Source organism: Falco punctatus, assembly GCF_963210335.1.
Source record: "Falco punctatus genome assembly, chromosome: Z".
Lineage (NCBI taxonomy): Eukaryota > Metazoa > Chordata > Aves > Falconiformes > Falconidae > Falco > Falco punctatus.
Window position 1 is genome coordinate 10,855,053 of NC_137586.1, and position 23,549 is coordinate 10,878,601.

The 23,549-nt window shown below is 50.7% G+C and overlaps 1 protein-coding gene across 8 annotated transcripts in view; it reads left to right on the forward strand.

The window, feature by feature from the left end:
- The window catches only part of CNTFR (ciliary neurotrophic factor receptor), a gene marked incomplete at both ends in the record, with an annotated part of 209,952 nt that overhangs the window by 126,973 nt on the left and 59,430 nt on the right, over nt 1-23,549 (forward strand). For all 8 annotated transcript variants that reach the window (XM_080371309.1, XM_080371310.1, XM_080371312.1 and 5 more), the window contains one exon: nt 22,469-22,699. In XM_080371309.1, the coding sequence (XP_080227435.1) occupies nt 22,469-22,699 (231 nt within the window). The remainder of the gene's footprint in view (nt 1-22,468; nt 22,700-23,549) is intronic.

Consider the following 23,549-nt stretch of genomic DNA (forward strand, 5'->3'; position numbering starts at 1 on the left):
TCACCTCTCTCATCACGCTATTGGAGTGCCCTTCAGTCATCCATTAAGCAACATGACTAACATCTGTCATGTGTTCTTTGTTTTTCCATCCGTTCCCCAGGGCAAGATGCATGTGCAACAGAGTGTTTTGGAATTTTTGTAATTGCCCGGGTACGGGCACTCGCTAGGGAAGGCAAGGTCAAAGGAACTGCCTGTGTGTGTGCTGAGTGGCCACTTGGGAGGCTGGAGATAGTCCATGCTTCCTGCAGAGCCTCATTCCATGCTCAGGCTGGGGCCAGTGCAGGAAAAAGCTCTGTCTCCTCATTACATAGCACCTTCCCACCTCCTGTGACACCTCTTGGCATCTCGAGCCAAGTTTTGCTCTCATCACAGCACGCTGGCACTTTGTCTCTGGGTGGCTCCTGCCAAGGCCTTGTCGGTGGTGTCCTCCCCAGGACACAGCCCTGCCTTCTGCAAGTCTGACCTACATTCCTCCACTGGAGATGAATGAACTTGTGTTTGGCTGCGTAAAACACATGCTCTCGCTGAGGGAAGGCTAGTGTATTAACTGCTCCAGAGCTCTGCGTGCAATGGACTCACCCTTTCCGTTACATACAGCAGCCTTTGTGTCACTGGCAACCTTTGCCAGCAGCAGTTTTATGTTGCCTTCAAGATAATTGATAAGTTGAGTGATTAGCAATTGGCCAAGAACAGATCCCTGCGGGGCCACACCAGGAACACCCTCCTGCAATGATGATTCCCCATTAACAATTAATTCCCCATAAGCAATTATATTTTTTAGTCCTTCCTGCGATGACTCTGGATGCTCTTATTATCCAGCTGGCTGAAATACCAGCCTTGCTCCAAACTGCAGTCCTGTTCAGCGTGTGAGCTGGTCTCAGAGCATTTTCAGGAGCACCCTCCAGTTAGAAAGCGAAGTTTGAGGTAGCGTCTACCTGCCCCACCATCCCTCATTCTTTGCAAGCCTTCTCGAAGCCAAAATGCTCTTCAGATTTGCTTCATGGAGGGTTTGGAGAGCCAGAACTGAGGCATGGTGGTGGATCCATGAAAGGACATGTCTTGGCATTGGAAAGACGTTATCAGGGTTTGCTTGGGGCAGTCAAAGTTGCGGGGCTTAGCTCAGCTTGTTCTCAGACCGAATGAGCTTGATTCACGGTGGTGTTCACATAATCCACTGAAGGAACTGGCTGTTCCTGGAAAACCTTGGTCCTAGGGCATGTCATGAGTAGATGATCCTGCCTTGGAGCTGCGAGAGGGAAAAGGCGTAAGCACCAGGGCCATAGGAGAAGGCATTTCCAAAGGTGTGGGCACCCCAGGATGGCAGCACCCCTGGAAGAGCAGCACTGCCTGCACCTCTGGGACCCCCCCAGCAGTCATCTCACTTCTGTAGACAGCTCATGTATCTGCCGGGTGAGTCAGCCTGACTCACCAGGGACACATTACCCCTCATATGAAGGCTCCAGTGCCAGCAGCTTATGTGCAGCAATTAGGATTTGAGCTTCTCTGTGAGACGGAGCCTGCTTAAATCATTCTGAAGGCTGCTGTTCAAGGGCAGGCATCCACTTTTTGCCTCCTTTGCCTTGCTAATTGCTACTCAAGGCTAAGCTAGCCCAAGCTTGTGGCTGTCCATTGGGAACCAGCATCATCCCAGTGGGATTGGCTGCAGCTGCTGGGGGCCAATCTGCTGGCCCAGCCAGTGCTGGCCAAAGGTACAACCTGGCAGCAGTTCAAGTTGTCCTCCGATGCCTTTGCAAGGAAGGTCCATCACCTCCCCCCCTGGGCATTTATTACCATGGTGGTTTCCTCGTTGCTTCCCCATCTTTCCTGCCAGCCCACAGCTGTAGGGAAACAGCAAAGACAGCAACTCACCCCACCTGCAGTGACACCCCAGCTGCAACACATTAATCTGCTACATGCTGTTACGGTGTGTAAGAGCACATTAGGGTCTGGGGTCCCTCTTTCTGCTCTGATTTTTTCCTGCTGCTTCCCTGCCCTACGTGGTGAAGGTGAGTCTGTCTGGTAAGACAAACCCCAGACTCAAATGGGCACAAACTTCTGCATGCCCCACACCCTGCCCCTTTTCCTTCCCCTACCCCTCTGTCTGCCCCAGAGCACCTGTATTGTTTTCTTCCCCCCAACACAAGATACATCTCCTGAAAGCTTCCCTGTCTGCAAAGTAAAAGAAAACAGCAAAAATAGCCCCAGGTCCTGGAACAACTTCTTCTATTACTGGACATCCCTCTGAGCTCAAGTAGATTTCCTGCCCAGACACAGAGTGAATTATGGCCAAGCTCTCAGAGGCTGCCCTTGTGGTCAGCTGGAGCACAGGCTTACTAATAAATGTGGTCAGCCCCTGCCACAAACAGCCTATTTTTAGAGTCTGTGTTTCCTTGCCCGCTGCCTCGTCACCCCCCAGGTCCCAGAGCTGAGCATCCCCCAGGGGTGCAGGATAGCCCTGCGGGGAGCATGTCACAGGCTCATTCCTCCCACCTGGGAGGTGGGAAGTCAAGGGGGCTGATTTCCATAGTGTCTGTTAATTTTGCACCACAGAAAGTTGCTGCTGTGTGGAGCAGGGTGGCCTGCCTTGCTGGGGCATGCTGTGGGAGCACGACTCATGCCTTCCAGACAGGGAGTGGAGAGCTCACAGCTCTCACCTAGGGTTTGTGGTTGGAAAATAGCCACAGGTGATAGCATGAGATTGGTGTCCCATTGTGCAAAGTGCTGTCAGATGCATGAGGAGAGATGCTCTTAAAGTGCAGGTCAGGGGAGAGAGAAGGACAGGAAGAAAAATAGAGGGACTGGCACTTAGGTGTGAGGGAGCACAGCTCGGTGGCTTCAAGGCTTTGAAGACCTGTTCTTTGCAAGTTACCGAAGTTCGGAGACATGCAACAGACATTGCAAAAAAGCTACCTGCTTTTGTTATATAAGTCTGTCTGGAGGAACTTGCACTGAATTTACCCTTTCTGGGAATGAAACAAGTTATTTTAAATGGAGTTGGTGGAGATGAGGTTCTGGAGTAAAGTGGGACCCACGTGTCCCCAGGCCCACATGAGCCATCCAAAAGCTGGGAAGAAAATCTAGCTGGCAATGTCTGTGATGCGAACAAAAATATGAACCCTTCCATCAGCTGCAGGTCCTGTAAGAGTGTGGATCTGGCAGGTTTTGGACAAGCCTGTGATCTCACAAAGCTGGTGAAAATAGTTCACATCTGTGGCAAGAAGAAGAAACCACTGGGAGAATCTCAGTCTTCCAGGATTCATTAGTTCTGCCAGTGGCAAGGAAAGCCATGTCTCAGTAGTCTTTTAGGCTTCATTAAACACATGGACAGACACTGAACGAGGAGGTATGGGGTTTGTAGTCCACCCAAACACCTAGAGGAGCTTTGGATGGAAAGTGTGAAGCCCTGGCTTTTGCTGCTGGTGTGGGCAAAGCTGTCCCAGCCCATGGGAGGGAGTCAGGACCTGCCAGCATGGGTGTGGAGAGAGCACAATGTGGGACAGGGAGCAGCACTCAGCTGATGGAGCATCTGCGTAAGCCACCTGGGTGCTTGTCAGCAAATCCTTGCTGAAACCCACTGCTGGACAACTCCTGTTCATTGGGGGTTGGCTGAGAGGACGGGTTTGTAAAAAAGTAATTTCCTTCTTGGGATGGCATCATCCTGCTGTGTGGAGCAGAAGCAATGCTTCCTCTGCTGACAGTTGCTTGTAAATCAAGGCATTGCCATAGCAACTGGGACCCCCAAATGCTGGTGGAAGCCAAAATCTCATTTGCACAGGTTTTCAGACCCAGTGAGCTGAGGCATAGCCCAGCACATGGGAGCAGCTGTGGGTTCTGCTCTTCACATGGGTTCTGGCTGCTGAAGAAGGGCTGTATCCTGTCCTAGCACTGAGTTCCTTTTGCTGAGCAAGGAAGCAGTCCTTGCCCATGGGTTACACTTGTTTGTTTTCTTAAGCCTGTGTTTGCATTCTCAAAGTCTTCCAGGAATGGAAGTTCTCATAAAACAGTGACAGTTGGAGTGGAAACCTTCAGTGCTTCAGCGGTTTGGCTTCAGTTAGCCTCCAACAGCTCAGAAAGGTCTCAACTTGGAAGTCACACATGGCCATCCCAGGGAGAGAGCCATCTCAATTTCCAAAGCAGCCTGGTTCTCCACCAGCCTGTTCAGACACATGTCCAACTGAACTTGGACTGGTGGTGCCACTCATTATTTATCTGCTTTGAAGGGTTCCCAGTGTCTGAATTCCTGGATTATAGGCTGCCCTGGGACTGCAAAGCCAATCTCCAGTCAGGCTGAAAGAGCAAAGTGCTGCAGCTCTGGGCACTGCTTGCAGGAGCCCATAACCTTAGCAGAGGGTGCTACAAATCATCCCTGGGTTGTGTCAGAAGAGCTGTGTGTGGCAGACCTCGGGGACCAAAAGGGCAGGCAGGGCTGGGGCTGAGATGCTCAGGTCCTGTGCGTCCATCAGTAGCGTTGGGCACAGAGTGACTCACTCGCTGCTGTCTTCAGGCCACCTGTGACATGTCTGTGAACAAGCAAAACCCTGGATAATGGGAGCACAGTCACAGCAAGACACTGAGTGCAGACATCATCATCTCTGTTTCCTGGGGAGAGGATTTTGCTAGGGCAGGAACAGAGCAAAGAAAGACTGAAGCATGCTCAGGAGAGCAGATGCTGGGACACAACATACACAAACCCTTATTATTAAAGTCTTTGGGTGGTTTAATTTCTATGGGCAGACACTGTGATTCTGTGCAAAGGGGAGTACGTAATACCCAGATTCCTATTCTGGGTGGGAGATGCTGGAGTGCAAAATAATGAACAGAAGAACAACTTGCAAGATGTGCAATCTGTCCTGTGGATGAAAAGAGCATCTTTGAGAATAAGCTGTCTTGGGCAGCACTAAATGGAGTGGATCCATGCAAAGAAGCCAATATGATTGTGGTGCATTAGAAGAAAAAGGGAGAAGAAAGATTGAGGGGGGGCTGTGGCAAGCTTGTTGCAGAGGGGGAAAGCAATGCGTGTCACCTTGTAATGCATGCTCCAGGAAGGCCAGTCAGGTGGAGGAGTGAAGTGAAACTGCAAAGCAGTTGATGGTGATTGAGGGGGGCGGGGGGCGGGGGGGTACGGCAGTATTAGTCCAGCATATGGACCATTGATCTCATTGCTGGGAAAGATTGTGTTTAGGTTTAGCTGCCACCAGGCGCTAATTGAAGCTGAGGGGTCTGGAGCCTCATTGCACTGCCTTCTTTTGTTTACAGCTGTACTGGGGAGGCTGGTGGTGGTGGGGTGGTGGTGGTGGTGGAATTCGTGTACTTGATTCACAGTGTGGGGATAGAACTGCCTTCCTCTCCACTCGGAAGACAAGGGGAAGTAGCTAAAACCTTCTCCTTGCACAGCCTGCACCTGTGTGCAAGGTGAGTCCCTGGCCTGACTCATCCATGTCCCAGTGCAAAATTCCCTGTGGATGGGGCAGACCCTCACCACAGGGTGCACATGGCTGGCAGAGCCGTGCACTGCCATTCATCCCAGGTTCAATACGTTTGAACTTCCAAGATTTTTTAGCTGCAAAGCCTGAAGTGTTTCCCCCAGTGCAGATCTGTGTTAGCAGATTTAAGCTGTCTGCCATTAGCCAGGCTCTTCTTACTTACCTGTTCAGAAGTGTTGCAAAGCAGCCAGAGGTCTGCAGAGCCAATGCTGAAAAACATTGACCTGCAAGGCTGGAAACCTGGAGGATTTCTGCCAGCCAAGAACTGTGTGCTTTGTAGGCAGAAGAGCGCTGGCACTATCACACCGAGGAGCTGACTGGGATGTACAAGCTAAAGCAGAGCTGCAGCGTGTAGCATGTCTTGCTTGATTCATGCTGAATTTGCTGAGGTGTAATGAGGTGTGCATGTGTGTGCATCTGTTTCTGATGTCCAGGCATTGGGCGTGATGCTGGATAGCACAATTCTCCTGATGGAGGGCTGGTGGGGAGCGCATGCTTGGCAATGCCAAAGTGCGCTTCTGCTCTCTGGAGAGAGGTCCCCTCTGTACTCTGCCACTCTGTGCTGCCCGTCAGGGGCCACACCTGCTGCCTCCAGCATCCAAACTGAAATACAGCCAAAGAAGTTGCTGAGCATCCCCCACATAGGTAACAGAGCCACAGAGGGGGATCAGGGTCCCGTCCTGTTGTGAGCAGCAGGAAGGCAGGCTCACAACAGCAGCAGCTGGTGCAAACCTGTATCATGCAGACCACAGACACAGGGGTCTGCTGCTGGGGGCTTCTCCTGGTAGCCTGATGTCCATGTATCTGTCCAAGTGCAGATCTTCCCCAATCAGGCAGACAAGCTCTGCTCATCATCTGCTCATCATCTGCATTGTTTATGTGCAAACCTGCTCCCAGGGGGGCAGTACGGTGAGCCTGGAGCACTCCTGAGGGGAGTCTCCAGCCATAGCTGTGAACTTAAGACTTTGTAGGATGAGTCATAGAGAGCCTCTTGACTCCAGCCAGGCCACAAGTCCTGGTAGGTTGGGCTCTGATGCATCTGCACCTTGCCTGCACTGCAGTGTGGTTGCTCCAGCTGACAGCATGCTGTACAAGTGAGAAACTGAGGCACATGGGAGTGAGAGTGCATTAAATCCAGAAGCTAAAGTCTGTCTGTCTACTCCTCTCCCTGCAATTTCCCATGGAAGGCCGACATGTCTGGCCATAACTGGGAGCGTGGAGATCTGCCACAACCTGTGACAGCTGCCAGGACAACTGGAGAGGCTTGGGGTAAAGCATGAAAATCCAGTGATGTTGCTCAGGGGTGGGAAGGGGATGCTGAACCCTGCAAGACTCCTGCTTTTGGGAGGGGATACATCATTACATACATCAATGCTACAGCATTACCTGGGATGCAGCAAGGTGCCTGGCTGGTGGTCATATCCAAGTTCTTGTGCTCAACAGACTTGAAAATTAGTTTACCTTTGTGGTGGGAAGCACAGGACCTTGTGTTTGTCCCCATCTTCATCTGGGTGAGGATTGCTGCTGCACAGCCTAGGGGAAGGGCAGCTCAGGAGCTTGGGTCCCCACTGGTGCCTCCTAGCCCTTACAGCATTGCACAAGCCCCTTGGCAGCAGAGGGAACCGTGGCCACTCCCAATGGCCACAGGCTCACTTGCTAGTGAACTGCAGCACTTTTCCCACTAGTGCTCCACCTGGAAATCCATTCCCTTTACTAGACTCTTCTCTGCCTCCTTTGCCCTAGAGGAGCCTCCCCAGCTTTGCCCAGTAACCCCCAGCCCTTGCCTCGCCCTCTCCCAGCATTGCAGGGCACAGCCCTTTGAGTGCTAAGAGAAAGTGTGTTGCTTCTCCGTGGTCCTGGAGGATGCTTGTGCTTTCTTGCTGGACCCATCACAAGCATCCTGCTCTTGGCCTTGGTCAGGTGTAATAGCTGTGCCAGCTCAGTGGTTCCTGTTGGCAGAGAGCCTTCAGGGATGCCTTACTGACCTTCCCGTCGTGGCAGTGGCTCTTTGCTGATTTACAGCCGTGGTGCACTGGGTCTGCCCCTGCGCAGGTGACTTCTCCAGCTCTCATCCCTGAGACAGTGCATGTCTGTCTGTCCCTCCTGGTTTGCAAAGAGAATTTCTATTGTTTTTAACCCAAGCTGCTGGAGGCTGGTCCTAGCTTTTATGGAGAGCGAGCCCTGAATATTCAAGAAACAACACTGAACTTGGTGTGACCATGGTTGGCAGGTTCTGGCCCTTAATTAATTAGCATTGATTGTACTTCACTTCCAACAGTGGAGGAGGGAGCTGCAGCTCAGGGAAGCAGTGAAGTGTTGCAATATAATCACTGCAGCCATTTTCACGCTGCCAGTTGGTGCTCTTCAAAAGTTACGTAGCTGCTGCTTTAGCAGCATGGGAGTCAGAAAGGAAAACCCTGGGGGAATAGTAATGACATGGGACTTCAGAAGCTGTCATTTTAGAAGAAACATTTGTTTATACATTTATGCAGGGTTGAGGGGTCCCCCCCCCGCTTTTAATTTTTTTCAGGTTCTTGGCATTGTTTCAGCTCGACTTAGCTGTAGTGAAGGTGCTGCTTGTGTCTCCTGCATGGCACGTCAGGGCCAGCATGGGGTGCATCAACCCACCAGGAGATTCAGCCATCGAAGTGTGGGACCTAGACCTCCATGCTCTCCCTTTGCTGCCAGCTCCCCCGTCCAAGTGCAGCAGCAGCCCTGCAATCCCTGGGGCAACCAAGTAGTGCTATTTAGGAATTGGCATCTGCCTTGACCCCCAAGAAATTTGGAGGAGGTTGGGGTTGGATCAGCCACTTGGGAGTGGAGGTGTGAGCCTATCTGAGCAAGATACCTAGTCGTCGGCCTTCCTCTGTGTTAGTGAAACTTCCCCCCACATGCAATTGCCAATCTCACTCCATAATCTGGGCAAGTCTTTTCCACAGAGCAATGTGAGTCCATGGGCTTTTGTATCTGTGATGCATTTTTCTCCACGTTTTTGCAACTCCATTCTTCACAGCTCCAGAGAGATGGCCCCAGGCATCCTCCTGCTGATCTATGAGTAGTACTTTGGAATATAAACCCAGGAGGAAAATTTTAAGATTTAGTTAGTCCGATCTAATTCCATTACATTCTTCATCGTACCCTAAGTCACAGCTCCGGAGCGAAGACCACATAGCAAGAACCACCAAGAATGCATCACAACTCTTATAACGTGTTACATGATGTTGCAAACGTGTCTCCAAGCCTGGTGAATACGGAACACTCCTGCAAGTGTTGAGTGTCTTTAATTCATGCCATGGCCGGGGCCAGCAGCTCCCAAGCCTGTCATTGCACAGCCCATTGCCAGAGTGTCCTAGCTGTGCTGTGACTGTGTGCTTGGAGCCCCAGGCTCTGGTGGGCTTTAGAAGAAGCATGGGAGGTGGGTGTCAGCTGGCAGAGATATTAGAGTCCAGTCTGGTGGCACGGGGGATTAGTGGATACAAGCTGTTAGGTGATCTAATTGTGTTTTCCTTCCTCCAGTGAGTTTGGACCATTTTTCTTAACTTGCTTAGCCCTGAAGAGTTTTTTAGTGTAACTGGTATTTATGGAAGACTTTTTGCTTTGCTGCTTCAGGGGGAGTCACTGGTATACAACCTCATAGCCCTGTAAGCCACCACAGCAGCATCCCAGTGCTGGCACCCCAAGAGGTATACAGGAATTCAGAATGGGTAATAAAACACCAGCTCAAAAAAAATTCTGTGCTTTTGGGTGTTTGTATTTCAGCAGTGTCAGGAGAGGCTAACCAAACCCTGGTGTCAATGTAGAGATGCCATAGGATCACAAGCAGGAGGAAAATCAGAGCCTAGCTCTGATGTAAACAACTTGCACGCCTTAGGCCAGTCATTTAATTTCTTTTGGGGACTTTAGCTCCATCTCTAAGAGAGTGACAATGGTGCTCTCCTTGTTTGTCTCATCTGTTTGAGTTGTCAGCTCATTAAGGCAAGATCTGCAACTTGCTGGATGCTGACAGAGAGCAGTGGGTGACAGGGTGCGCATCCCTGGGGGGCTGCAGGCAGTTTGGCAGTGTGAGTGCTGGGGAAGAGCCACCTCCATCCCCTGCACCAGAACCCTCTACTTCCCATGAGGGGCATCTCCGTTGGGAAGCGAAGTGCTTGCTGCCAGTCTGTCCTGAGCAGAGCTGATGGGGAAGATCCTCAGGTGAGCCATTTTCCTTTGGTAAATTAAGTCACATCAACATCTGAATGTTTTACAAAATCATATTTCTCTGGGGGGGGGAGGGGAAGAAGTTGGGGCTGGGGGGGGGGGGCTGTAGTTTATCTTTGTAGTATTTTTCAGAAATAGTAGTTTGTCTTTGTAGTAATTTTCAGAAATAGATTCTTCACTTTGAATTGCCACCCCCTCCTCCCTAAAAAAAAAAGGGTTGCAAAGCCTTTTGTACAACACAGTAGAGCAGTTCTGAAAAAAAAACTAAAGGATGTGAAACCCTTTGGTTTCCTTCTAAAGGAAAAACTTTGCTTTTTTTCTTTTTTTCTTTTTCACTTTAATGGTTAGGTTTTGGAAGTTTGGAGTTTTGCCCTGTTGGAGCCAGAGCAGAATTTTCAACTTTACGGCATCCTAAGCTTGCCCTGGCTGTCCCAGAGGTGTGGGGAGCTACCAGCACCCAAAAGCCAGGGCATCTCCTCTCTCCCATCCCCACGCAGGCGGCTGCTCTCCCTGTTGCCATCTCCTAAGGGCCAGCAGCCGCTCTCCCTGGGTGAGCTGCAGAGCATCCTCCTTTTGCTCTGCTTCAGTTTGTTTGCTATGCATGGCCCCAAGGTAGGGGGAAGAGCCACTTGCTGCCTGTAGCTGCTTTCCATGTGTGTGCACACGGATTTGCACTGATTTTCTCTCCTTATGGACTTCCTGGTATTCCCCCTCCTGCAGGCAGCATGTGTGGCTGTTTGCAGGCTCCTGCCTGTAATTTCCTCATCCTCCTTACTACCTTTCACTCCCTCATCCCTTCTCCTCTTCCTCCCTCCTGATGGAGACAGCCTGTCACAGATGACTCATCTCAGAGATGTTTTTTTCACTGCCAGAGCCAAGATTTTTCTCTCTGCCATCACACTTAGTCTAGGAGTGGGAGAGGGAAGCAGGTTTGGGGTTTAGTTTTGGGTGGGTTTTTTTCAGCAATAAATAATTTCAGCATGCTGAAGAGGCAGGAGAGTGAAACTGGCATTAGGCTACACTGACATACTCCGTTTGTTCTGGGAGTCTTTTCTCCCCCCTCCAGAAAGCTTCCTCTAGTGCTTAATTTTAAAGCAAGTCGCTGTTATTTCTTGTTTTCTTACTTTCCGGAAGAGATTCCCGTATTATTTTGGCTTGTCTGGAGATTTCCACGCACATCAGAACTTTTTCCTTTGGCTTTTTCTTTCCTCTTTGCTTTCTTTTCTTTGGGGTTAAAAGCCCCGAGTCAGCAAGGTACTTAAACACATGCTGAAAGTGAAGGGCTTGCCTAAGTGCTTTGCTGACTTGGAGCCAAAGATATTTTCTCAAGTCCTTTAAATGCTTAAGAACCTGAATTCAAAACGTTTTAAAGAAATTCCAGAATTCAAGTATCTCTTGTGCTAATAATAGTTGTAATTCAGTAGTGCCTTCAGATAACCTGAGCTCTAGATTTGGTGAGCTCCCGTATAATCTTACTTTCAGAAAATATGCTTACCTAAAATCTTTCTCTGCTTCAAGCCCAAAAGCTCTCCAGAAAGCTGGGCACATTTATTTGTGTTTCAGTCAATGAATGTAACTGGCCTTTTAGCTGTTGTTTTGCAGTAGGACACTCAAAGCTTTTAAGTGTCGAAATTTAGGAAATAATGGGCAATTAGTTGAAATCCTGGTGAATGAATGTCTGCTCCTGAACTAACATTTGCTCGTCATCCTCAACACAGGGAAGAAAAAAACCCCATGAACTCGAGGGCTCTCTGAAACAGCAACATCAGTAATTGGAGGTTAGGCCGTGCTCTTCAAAGGCAGGCTGAGCCCAAAAGCAGCGCTGCTCTCTGCTTTTAAAAGTTTAGACAGGAATGGCAATAGAAGTGGTACAGAGAGGGAATAGCGGTGGGTGGACGAGCAGGAAAGGCTCTGTGGAGGATGAAGTGTTGCCAGAAATGGAGAGGCAGCCACCATGGAATAGAAATTATGGCATGGTTGTCTTGGGCTCTGCGTGGTGAACCCAGGGTCCTCTGCCACCAGTCAGTGGGGGCCACTTGGAAATGCTCAGCTGCTTAATGAAGAGCATTTTCTTCAGAGGTTTTAGAGAGGGTGCTGGACACCAGTGCTCAGGGCACCAACAAGGGAGCAGGACCAGGCAGGAGCCAGCTTAGTTCATGAACCTCCAAACCTCCAAGGAGTTGCATGCATCCTCCTCTGAAAGCTCTCTGTGCTGCTACCAGGTATGGGAAACCCAGCTGAAAGCTCCCAGCTTACCATCCTCATCTTAGGCTTTCTTTTCAGAGGTGGTATGATCTCGTGTGAGCTTCTGCACCGTGCTTTGCAGGGATATGTGCACATCTGCAGAAGAAGGCACACAAAGCCTCTGTATGCCCCAAAACATTGTGTGCTTTCAGTCTTCTGCTGTCTCTGAGACATACATCTTGCTGCAGCGATCATCCACGTAGCACACAGAAGACCCTGTCTCTCCTACCCATCCAGAGACAGCCTCAAAAGTTTGTGCCACCCTCTATAGCTCTCTGACTGTAGAATAAGTTCCAAATACTCAGGTAGCCTGTGGATTTATGGGGCTTTCAAATGTGCTGAGCACCCTGAAGAGCCTGGAAACCGTTTGGGGACCGTGGTCCTGCAGTTGTGTCAGCCATGGCTCAGAAACACCTCCTAGTCCATAACCAGAAACCCAGCCTCATTCAGCCCATGCCTGGACCTTGCTTCCAAGCTCCATTCAAGATTCAGGAGCTCCGTTCTGGGGTCTTGTTGTGGTCTGCAATGCTCTTTTAGCTACACTCAGGGGTTTGTCTTGATGTCTCTGGTGGGAGTAATACTCTTTCCAGTGTGCCATGGGTCTGATATGTTGCCACCTTCCACCCCAGAGGTGCTTGCACCCAGCAGATGCTATGTGTGACTGTTGGTCTGTGGTTCCACAGCTGTGCCACAACTCAGCATGTGCTGGTGATTGTTTCCAGGCTTGGCTTTGCTTGAGGAGCTTGAGGAGTGTAAGGCATGAAATGCAAAAGAAGTATCTCATTATTACCAAGGCAGATCCCGAGACCTTGGCTTAATTGCTAATGCAGCCCCTGATGGGCAGAGTGAATGGGTGCCTTGTTATTAATATTGCTTTGAAATCATCACCAGGCTCCAGAAATGCCAATGTCACTTGGAGAAGTGAGTGATGGTGACTGAGTCCAAAAAAAAACCCCAAAAAAACCCTAAAAGCAAAAACTTGGGGAAAATGGAAAATGTTTCCCATTTTATCAGCGTGTACTCTTCCCACCTTCTGTTCACTTTGCTGCACTAGCAGCAGCTCAGTTCCTCTGCTATCCTGTAGCCACCTGTAGGAGAAAGAAGTCCCTGTCTTGGGAGGAAATGAATCCTGGGGTGTAACCTCCAGTGGATAATGGGATGGAGGGAAGAAGTATTGGTGTTTCTGTTGGGGGTTCCTGGGCACAGGACACCACTGGGAATACTTTGGTGCTGCCCTGTCCCCCTGTGTCTTGGTGCTGCAGGTTGCACTCCTGCTTTGATTTCTAAGTCTAGCCTAGGTGATGCCTTTGAGTCCTGGCCCTGTGTGCAGTGTGCCCTGTACCTCCTCCTTGCTGGAGCTGGGCCATAAGGAGAAGGACGAACCTGCTGTACCTGTGGTTAAGAAAGCAGGGGAGTTTCTCCATCCTCGTGCTGCAGGAATTTGTCTGTTTTAAGTTGCAGCGGTCCCAGCTTCAAGCCCAGCTGCTGCCGATCCACCCAGGGGTGTGAGCGTTACATCAGTAAGCGACAAGCCACTGGCCTACAGCAGGCAAAACCCAAGCCAACAGACAGACAGAAAGAGCCTGAGGGGCTGAATTTTAGAGCTGTTAAATGATTAAATGCAAGGAAAAAAAAGTTAATTTAACATCGCGGTTGTGATTTTACACACCCAAGAGCCTGGAAATTGAGAGCTCTGCTCCTCACACAGGGATCGTAACTTGGCACTGCACAGATTGTACAGTATGTAAAATTAGACCGGAGAAATAGTAAATATGCTGCAGGGACCAATACTGTCTTGGCAGAAGGAGGATGGACTGAGTGGGACCCAACAGGTCTTTTACGCCTCTGACTTCCATAATTCTGTGCTAATAAAAAAAATATTGCACAATGCCTGATGCTAATCCGCAGCCCTGAGTGGGGTGAAGCAGGAGCCAGGTTATTATGTGAACAAATAGCGGTTGCCCCCGGTGTGTTTGCGTGGAGGAAGGCTGTTATTTGAGGGCGGGCACGTGGGCATCGGCAAACGGTGATGGGGAAGTGTATGTCATGTGCCAGGCTTAAAAGGCAGATTGCAGTCAGAGGGGTGCGAGGCGCCCTGACATCTCTATCTGGCTCTTCCCCCTCCCCAAAGCTCAGTAAATACAGGCGTCTTTGCACTGTTGCTGGACCACAATGAGCTTTTCTTGTGTTTATGGCTGTGATTTGGGCACCTAATTCCGAATCGTATTGATTTCCCCTTAAACAGCATTGAAAAGCCTGATCTAAGCACTCTTTTGTGGCCTGGAGTTATTTGTCCTGTCTGCATGAAAAAGCAGGACCAGAAAACAAGCCTTTAATTCATCTGTGGTGCTAACATCAGTCACCCGGCAGCGAAGGGCAAAGGCTCAAGCGAGCCTGTCTTGGAGGATATTGGTGGGATTTTTGTGCCGTGTGCTGATTCCCATTTGAGCCATTCATCTTCCTCTGGTCCGCCAACACCTTCCCTTCCATATCACACCACCCCACATGCTGGGGCAGACATGATATAGATGCAGGGTATTGGAGGAGATGCTGCTCCACCAGAAAACTGCTGTTCCTCAGGACAAGTCAACCCAAGTTGACTTTGCAAGGAAGCCAAGTGGGCAAGGTCCCATCCAGCCTTCCCTTTGCCTTAGGATAAACATGGTGTCAGAGCTCAGCCTGTCCCAGCAGTGAGAGCACTTGGAGTCCCAGGACACAGACATTTTTAGAGCAGAAGAGCTAGGACATCTAAGTGAAGGTCTTACCAAGACCTCCTACAGGAAAAGAGATCATCACATGAGCTCAAGTCCCCTCATGGGATGCAAGAGCAAAGTCACATGAGGAAAAAAAACAACAAAACAAAACACCAAGATCACCAGCCCAACAACATCCAGAGCTCTCTGCTGAAGAGCAGCTGAGACAGAAAAGCAGAAGTAGCAACAGAGGTGATTTTTTCTCCTGGTCCTGCCTATAGCAATACAAGATGATCGGTGCTAGAGGTATGCAACCATTGCACATGGGTACACACCAATGTTAGCACTGTCTGGCAGAGCTCAGTCCTACTGTGAAGCCAGGGGAAAGAGCAGCTTTGTGGCTGGAGAGACTGTTACCAAGGCAGAATGCACTTAGTTGCTGTTCCCAGGTCTGCCTGTCCCCTGCACCCAGGGACAACTTGGTGCAGGGGCAGCACGCTGCTGTACAGCCCCCACTACTCCCAGCCGGAGCTGGGTGTGATGTCATGCAGGCAAACAAGGCTGCCTCTGACACGGAGCCTTTCTGGCTTGCAGCGAGGAGCACTGCCAGCATGATGCTCGGGGCTGATGTGATTTGGCAGGTCTAAAGAGCTGCAAGAGAGGCTTTGTCCCAACGCGGAGCTACTGAAAATGCACCAAGACCAGTACGAGACATAGACTTAGCGGTCCTGTCCTGGCACAGGGAGGGTCTGCTCTGCCCCAGTGAGATCCCACTCTGACGGGGCCAAAGCCGTTGGTTCAGCCCGTCTGATGATGTGATACAAGCAGAAAAATGACATTGAAGTTACTTGTCTGCTAAGGCAGCTTCCTGCATCCTGCTACCATGCCTCCCAGCCAGGACTCAGCATGGGACCGCAGCCCACAAGGCACGGGGAGCTGCCGCATCCCTTGGGGCTGAGCCAGTGCTGCAGCAAGGACTTGGCCCTCGCTTCTGCTGTAAGTTTGTGTTGCTTCTGCTTCCAGCAGTGGGTGTCTGTTATGTGGTTTCCCACTGGGTTTAGCACTGCATTTTCTCCCCAGGAGGGTGCTTATGCCCTGCCACTGCGTAGCCTTGTTGGCCCCTGTGCACGAGCCATGCAAGTGTCACCATCCTGACTGTGCCACCACCCCAACTGTGCCACCTGGGGCTTGGTCCTGGGGTCGGCATGCAAAGCTGGTAGCAGAGCAGGCATCACACCTCCACACTGCTGGACCATTGAGTCCAGGGGGGAGCCTGTGGCATGGGTTATCATTTGTGACAATGGCATATTTGATTGCAAAAGTGTCCCTTCATCCTCAGAAAGCCGCAGTAGATATTGCATTAAATTCCATGGAAGAAGCATCAGCAGCTTGCGGCTGAATGGCTAGAAGGACCGTGAAGGCCCTTTCCACCCCGCAATGGACAGTGCTAGCTGGGTTTGGGGTGTAGCTGCAGAGGGAGGTGCACTCAACTGCAGACCAGTAGTGGGAGGTAAAGCTGCTGCAAAGCTGGAGGAGAGCTTCTTCAGGGGCAGCAAAGCTTTGCCAGACCTCACGGAAGGACATTTTGTGGTCACATCCAGGCTGAGAGAAGAGGCTTTCCTGCCCTGGAGCTTGCTCCAAGCCGAGCATGTCAGAGAGGGGAAGTGCCTCCTTTACAACACCCCTGAAGTAAGGTCTGCTTCCAGGCTATTGTGGTGTGATTGAGTACAAGTCCTTTAGCACCCATCTGTTATCTCTTAATTAAACTTTCTTGCTAATTATTTTTTCTTGTCAAGAGAGCAAAGCTGCTGACTCCAGGGATTTACCAAAGTAGAGCAAACAAACACGGGCTCTGCTTGCTGCAGTTCTTCATTAATGGATAAAATTAACTTGGAACAGTCCATATCTTTGGCTACATCAATGACACTTAATTATGCCTGCTTCCTTACAAAGATGTATCTAGTTTTAAATCACTTGTGGAAGAACTGCCTCCTTAAGCATGAAATTCCTCCTTCTTGAAGGGAACGTTTCTGCTCACAACAACGGCTGTGCAGAGACCAAGTGGCAGCAGGGGATATCAAGGATGGGGTGTGCTTCAGGAAGCTGGTGTGGGGAGGCTGTTTCATCTCAAGAAGGGCAGACCTCAGGGCTGTGAAGCTGCAGGTGGGAGCAGAGGTGCTGGCATCCCTTGGACACGGTTGGTGCTGCTCAGGCTGGTGAGCGTGGGTGCCGCAGTAAGAGAAGCCACAGGGTTGTGCCACTGCTCTATCCAGCAGCTGGACGAGCCCAGGAATGTCCCCACTCCAGAGGCGAGAGAGTCAGGCCACCTCTCTTTCCCCTTGCCCTCTCAACCTTCTGGGGCTCCCCACCTCATCTCCTGTGGGCTTATTCATCTCATTTACCACAGGAAGTTGCAGGGTGCAAGACCTTGCCAGTTTATCTTGGAAAGCTCTACGCATAGCGTTGGTGCTGTGTAAAATTTAAATGTATAATTTATGAATACATACACACAGAGCTAATTAGACACTGGGATAATTATTTGTGGCTAGTTGCTTAGCTGTGGGAGGGAAGTACAAAGGCTAATGGGGTGATGTGCAGGACTCTGTCTGAAGGCACGTGCGTAATTCTCCATCCCACTGCAAAAGTGTTCCAAGTCCTGTTGGGGGAAGCGGGGACACAGCCTTTCTTGCTGCTTACATTTCCCCATCTGCAAGAGAGGGGCAGAACCAGAGGCTGTGCATCCTGCAGAGAAGAGTGCTTGTGTCCATCCCCCCAAGTGCTGCAGCACTTTCCTTTTGCTTGCTCTCTGCTTAGGCCAGCCACAGCCTCACAGTGCATTTGGGGAGGGGGCTCTGAAGTGACAGTGTGACAGCCCAGTCACACTGGGCTTGGCCCAGTGACAGCTGTGACAGCAAGAACTGTTTTGTCCCCCATGTGCATGTGCTGGAGTTTGGCTTGCAACAGGCCTTGTCACAAAGAGCCCCGCTGAGGGGCTGCAGTGAGCGCCAGTGATGGGGATGCAAACTGTCTTCTCCACTTCCCCTGCTTGCCGTTCAGAAGACCCCTGGGGCATCTGGCCACGGAGCCCCAGGGCCACATCCATGGCGCAGCTCCGTGCATACTGCATAGGGCAGTGTCCAGCAGCACACTTGCCCTGGCAGCTGCCCATGCCGGCAGGGTAGGAGCCTCAGCAGAAGAGGGAGAGCAGCCAGTGGAGATGGAGGGTCCCAAGAGGAGTTTTGCTCCTTCCCAGCTTGGCATCTGCCAGGGCAGCCCTGGGGTCAGCACAATTTTCCTGTGTTGCTGGCCTTGCAATCTCAATGCAGATCAAGATTCATGAAGAAATAAAACGAGGATGATGTCCCCATCGAGGACCTCCAGCTGAGCAGGATGAGTTTGGGAAGCATCAAACATGTTTCTGTGGGCCCGGCATCTCAGCCACTTTGTCTCATCTTCCCTCTGTGTCTCTCGGCTGGACCGCTGTCCTGTTGGTCCCCATTGTGTTGCAGTTGCACAGACCGCACCATCAAGTTGTCACTCATCATCATCACTAGGACAGCAAAGCAGATTGTTTCACCAAGCAGCCCCAGGTCCACCACTGGGAGCTCTGTGTGTGTCTGTCCCATGGGTGGCTGCCATCTTGCCTCCACTGCAGCTTTGCAAGACTGTAATTTCTACCCTCATTAAGCATCACCATGGCTCCTCTCCAGCTCTGGAGCTTTATACCATATACAAAATACCATATACCAGGCTGTGCCTGGATGGCATGCTGTGCTGTGGTAGAGGATGTGGCCCTTGGTGGGGCTGGATGTTCAGGGGCAAGTTGCTGGTATGGGTGCATTGCAACCTCTCCATCATGTTTTCTTCACCCTTGTACTGTCACCTGACACAAGAAGCAGTATACTTTGAAGAGACAGTGTTGTAAGGGCAGGGCAGCATCTTGAAGTATCACTTCTAGCCAATGATCACAGCAGTGCCTGTAGGAAGGGATCTTTGGAGGTGTCTAGTCCAGTGTCCCAGTCAGAAAAGAACTATCGTCAATAGTAGACCAGATCAACCATGGCTTTGTCAACAGAGCACTGACAACCTCCAAGGATGGAGATCCCTCCTCGCTGTGGGTACATGTCCCAGCACTGCGTCACCCTTCTGGAGAATAAATTTTCCTTCATGTCTAGCTCAAACCTCCTGAGCTGCAGCCCCTGGCTGTTGGCCCTTGTTCTATCCATGCCACCAGTCAATGTTCATGCAGCGGGGCTGGCCCTGCAGCGCATGGGCTGTCCCCATGGTGTCCCTTCCCCCAGGGGATGCCATGCATTAGCACAGCAGTGTGGATGGATGGGAGTCCTGTGCCTGGCACGGTGCAGGAGGGACATGGGGACCTGGCTTGGCTCTGGTAAGAGCCTCAGCAAACCTGGCTGGGAGGAATGCCTCCTCTGAAGCTTGCTTTCGGTTTTTCCTTTGTCAGGGGCCTTGAATCATTGACTTGGAAAGGAGGATTGCTTTCAAAGACCTGTCTTCCAGGAATGGCTCCCTCAGCTCTTCTGGATGAGTGCCAACGTGTTTGCACTGTGTTTAAGGACAAATAGGAAATAACTCAAGGTGCCTTTTCCCCTTCCCAGCTTAGTCCTGCTGCCACCAGCTACAGACAGGCTCTCAGCTACAGTTCTGAGAAGCAGAGACGGGCACCACAGAGTATTCCCCTGCTTTCAAACCTTCCCTGTGGTCAGGCACCAGGCAGGCAGGTCTGTGGGTCCATTGCTGCACTGAACCTTTCTCCAGGCAAGGCTGGTGGGTGGTGCAGTGTCTCTGCCAAGCGGAGAGCCAATGGCTTTTTGTGAGCCAGCAGGAAAGGGGAAGAGAAAATGTCTTTACCTTATGCAATAGAAGAAATTAGGGGAGAACCTGAGTAAGATGATGGGATTCTTGTTTTAGCTCCGTTATTTATATCTATCCATCCACTTGTCTGCCTAGTCATCTGTCCATCCATCCATCCATCTCCAAGGCCATTCTGACAGCCAGCCATCCACACAATACCACTGCCACTCATTGGTCCCTCCCTCCACCCATGCATGCACCCATCTGTCCACCCATTCCTCCACCCATATATTCAGCCAGACAGCCAGCTGCTTATATGCTTATACCTCCATATACACATCTCTGCATCCCCATCCATCCATCCATCCATCCATCCATCCGCTTGCATAGTCATCCATCATTTCATCTTCATACACTTCCCTCCATCCCATCTGTGCCTATGTTGTCGGCTGTCCAGTGATCACATGCATTTACTCATCCATCCACCCATCCATCTTCTGCCATACTTCTGCCTATCTGTCTGTTCATCTGGACCCATTCCAGCTACCCCTCCTCACACAGATGCCTCAGCTTAGATGGTTTTCCCTCTTTCTGCCTGTCGGTATATGCTCTAAGCTTTTTTAAGACACTTGAAGCACACTTCTCTGATCAGCCCAGTTTCTCAAAGGTCCCCACCCTTGGTTAGTGTCTGAGATGATCCTGAGGCATCTCACTAATATCTTACTTGCTACAACCCAATTTTTCCCTGTCTGTTCTTAGCACCCCCTTTCCCAGCAAGCATAGCATCCCCAAAGGTGCTGTTTACCTGCCAGAATCAGGTGTCCTGACAGACTGTCTGCAGGAGGACTCAGACCGGCCAGGGACTCCTCCAGAGCCAGCTTTGCCCTGGGTCTCACTTATTGGCAATGGGCTCAGGCTGTGGGCTTTCATACAAGGAATGGCTGGGTCATGCCCATGTGGTCCCATCTATCAGCAGGGCCCAGGAGGTGATGTCTGGAGGGGAAGAAGAGAGCAGGACAAACACGTGGGTGCTTCTCCTGTTCCTCCCCACCATCAGCTGCCTCCAGCCTCCCTGGGCTCACTGGGCAGCTCAGTGTTTTACCACCCTGGGAGGTATCTTCTGTTATGGATCCATTTAATCACAGTTTTTCCCCCAGATGTTGACATCCACAGCATCTGGTGGACATGGGTTTTAGTAATTAATCACACTTTGTGTGAAAAAGCACTTTCTTTTCCTTTTTTTCATTTGGTACCCCTTATTTTATTAGAAGAAAAAGGTAGCAGTCCTTCTGTATTCATCCTTTTCATGTCACTCATCATTGCTTAGGTGTCTGTCACATCTCCACTTAGTTGTCTCCTTTTACGGAGGAAGGGATTGAGTCGGTAAGACATCCTTATGCAAGGGCTGTTTCCAGCCTTTGCTATCCCGGTTTCCTTTCCCTGCTCTGTTTTCAGCTGAACTGTACTCCTAATGGCACGGGGACAGATTTGTGCACAGCTTTCAGGGCACAGTGCTTTCCATTTATTCTCAATTTCTTTCTGAATAATTCCTACTGTTGGGTTTGCATTTTTGGTCACCACTGAGCTGATGTTTTCAGTGAAGTGAGCGCAATGACTCCAAGACATGTTTCCATGGAGGCTGCAGCTCATTTGGAGCCTTGAGTGCACAGGGGAATCAGGGCTTCATTTTCCTTGTGTACATCCCTCTGCCTTTATCAGCACAGTGTTAGTGCCTGGTGGGTCTGTACCGTGATGTCCTCCTGCAGCACTTTTGTGCCCAGCTGTAATTTGGCTGCGCTGACAGCCTCAGCAGCATACTGTCTTCTCTCACTGCCTCAACCCCCTTTTACCTGTGAGTTATGAGGGTATTGGGCAGCTCTGATCCAGCTCTGATCTCTGTTGAACTTTACCAGTGACGTCTTCTGCTGCCACATCTGACAGCTTGTTCTCACCTTTGGTCTCCTGATCTTTAGCTGCTATAAATCCTTGCAAGGACTCTCCTCATGTATCAGGGCTGCTTGGTTTCCTTGGGAGGCACCTTGTCAAACGTGTTTTTGAAACACAGGAGTATTTTAGAACTGAACCACCCTTGTCTAAGCACAAAGGCTTAGCGAAGCCTTGAAGGAACCTTATCCCCTGCTCATCCACCTGTCCTGCTTCACCCTGTGTCCTGCGCACATGGGCACCATTTTTTATCCTTGCCACACGCAGCTCGGCACTACCAGTGTAGCCAACACAGGAAAGACTCGAGTTGCTAAGGATCATTAATGAATGTCAGCTCAAGCTCCTGTCCAGAAACCTGAGAAAATTCAATTAAGCAGCTGGTGCCCAATGAGCTGTATAGCCCCACTCGTAAGATGCTAAATCAAACGTCTCAGCAAGGCATCATGTTATTTTAGAGAGAAAAGAAAAGCCAGGCAGGGAGACAAACAGCATAGCATGAACCAAGCAGCTGCTCCTTTCCAAAGCACACAGCATGGTTAGGTTGCAATCCTCCCACCTGATTTCCTGGGCAGGGAGTTGCAGGGACAGCTGCCTGCTTCCCACCTCCGCTAGTAAATAACTTGAGTTTGCTGGTGACAGGTCCTGGGGTTCTGTCGTCTCTCTGCTAGGAGTTTCTGATGTGTGTATTTGGTTTGCATCCTGCAACAAATCATGTAGATGCAGGATTGGCAATGACTTGCTGGTGCGAGAGTCTGGCCGTGCTGTGGGTCATTTGGCTGGTGAGCTGTACATGCAGCCCTGACATGTCTCCTCCAAGGTAAATGTCAGAGAAAAGCATCCTGTGAGATGGAGGTGGTCGATGAGTCCTGATCCCTTGGTCTTTGACAGCTGATCTGTTCTAGTTCAAGGTTAAAATAAATCATTGTCAGGGCCAGGAGGAGAACTTGGGCTTCCCTGGCCATCAGCAGTGTCAGTCCATGCCCTAGTCCTTCTCTTGCTTTCTAGATGTGATGAGAAGATCCCATTTGCAAGGCAGCTATGCCCACGGGGCTCCAAGCCCACCTGTTTTTCTTCTTTTCCTCCCCACAGACAGCCACATCCAGTATGAGCGGGTAGGCGCAGACGTGACCATGAAGTGTGGCTCCATGGACTGGGATGCAGCTGTGACCTGGACGGCCAATGGCACTGATATCGATGAGTCCCACCTGAACGGGTCCTACCTGATCCTGAAGAATGTTGACCTGACGCAGAGCGGCCAGTACTCCTGCTACGAGGGCTCCTCCTGGCACCTCAAATACCAGACCTCCCTGAGGGTGGGAAGTGAGTACCCCAGCATGTGACATTGAGCAGGACAGAGCCACACTCTCTGCTCCCATATTGACACACTCCCTCAGCCCCCTCCTGTCATGTCAACCCCGGTACTTTCCATATATACAGTTGCCTGCCGCATCCTGCCGTATAAGCTCCCTGTGGTGTACTAATCCCAGCAGCAGGGTGCTGGAATCAGCCCTTCCTGCCCCAGACTTTGCGTCAAAGCCAGTAGATTGAATGATACCCCAGGAACAATTCAGGAAGGGATGTTGCTTCTGCATCCAGCCCAGTGCTATGACCACCATCTCTGCAATTGGAAAGAGCTGGGGCTGGGGTGTCAGAGGGGATTACAGCTGGGAAGGGGAAGTCCTGGCTGGGGTTACTGCAACATGGTTGCTTCAGAGGAGGAGGCAAAAGGTGGTGGCAGTTGCTGTATGTTTGCAGGAGCCTCTGTACCCAGGCGTGTTGGAGGACAGCTGCATGTTTCCCAGCATTTTGCATATCTTAAGCATGAGATGCACTGATTCACGGGGGTCTCGGTCCAGCAGATAAGAGCTGTGCTACATTTCACATGATGCTGAGAGCTGATAGCAGCTGTGTGGTTTGGTGGGCTGCTGTGTTTGTACAGCTGATATCAACTGTGTGTTTTGCAGTATGGTGTTTGCAGCCACCAGCGGTGTGTGCCTGGGAGCACCAGCCAGCGTAGCTGGCTGTGGGATGGTAACTGCAGCGAAGGATGCTGCGAGGCACCAGCTGGGAGCCCACCAGCTGGGGATGCATTGTATAGATGTCTGTACATTCCCAGGCTGGGAGGACATGGCAGAGCCTTTCTCTGCTCTTTGTCTCACCTTTCACACCT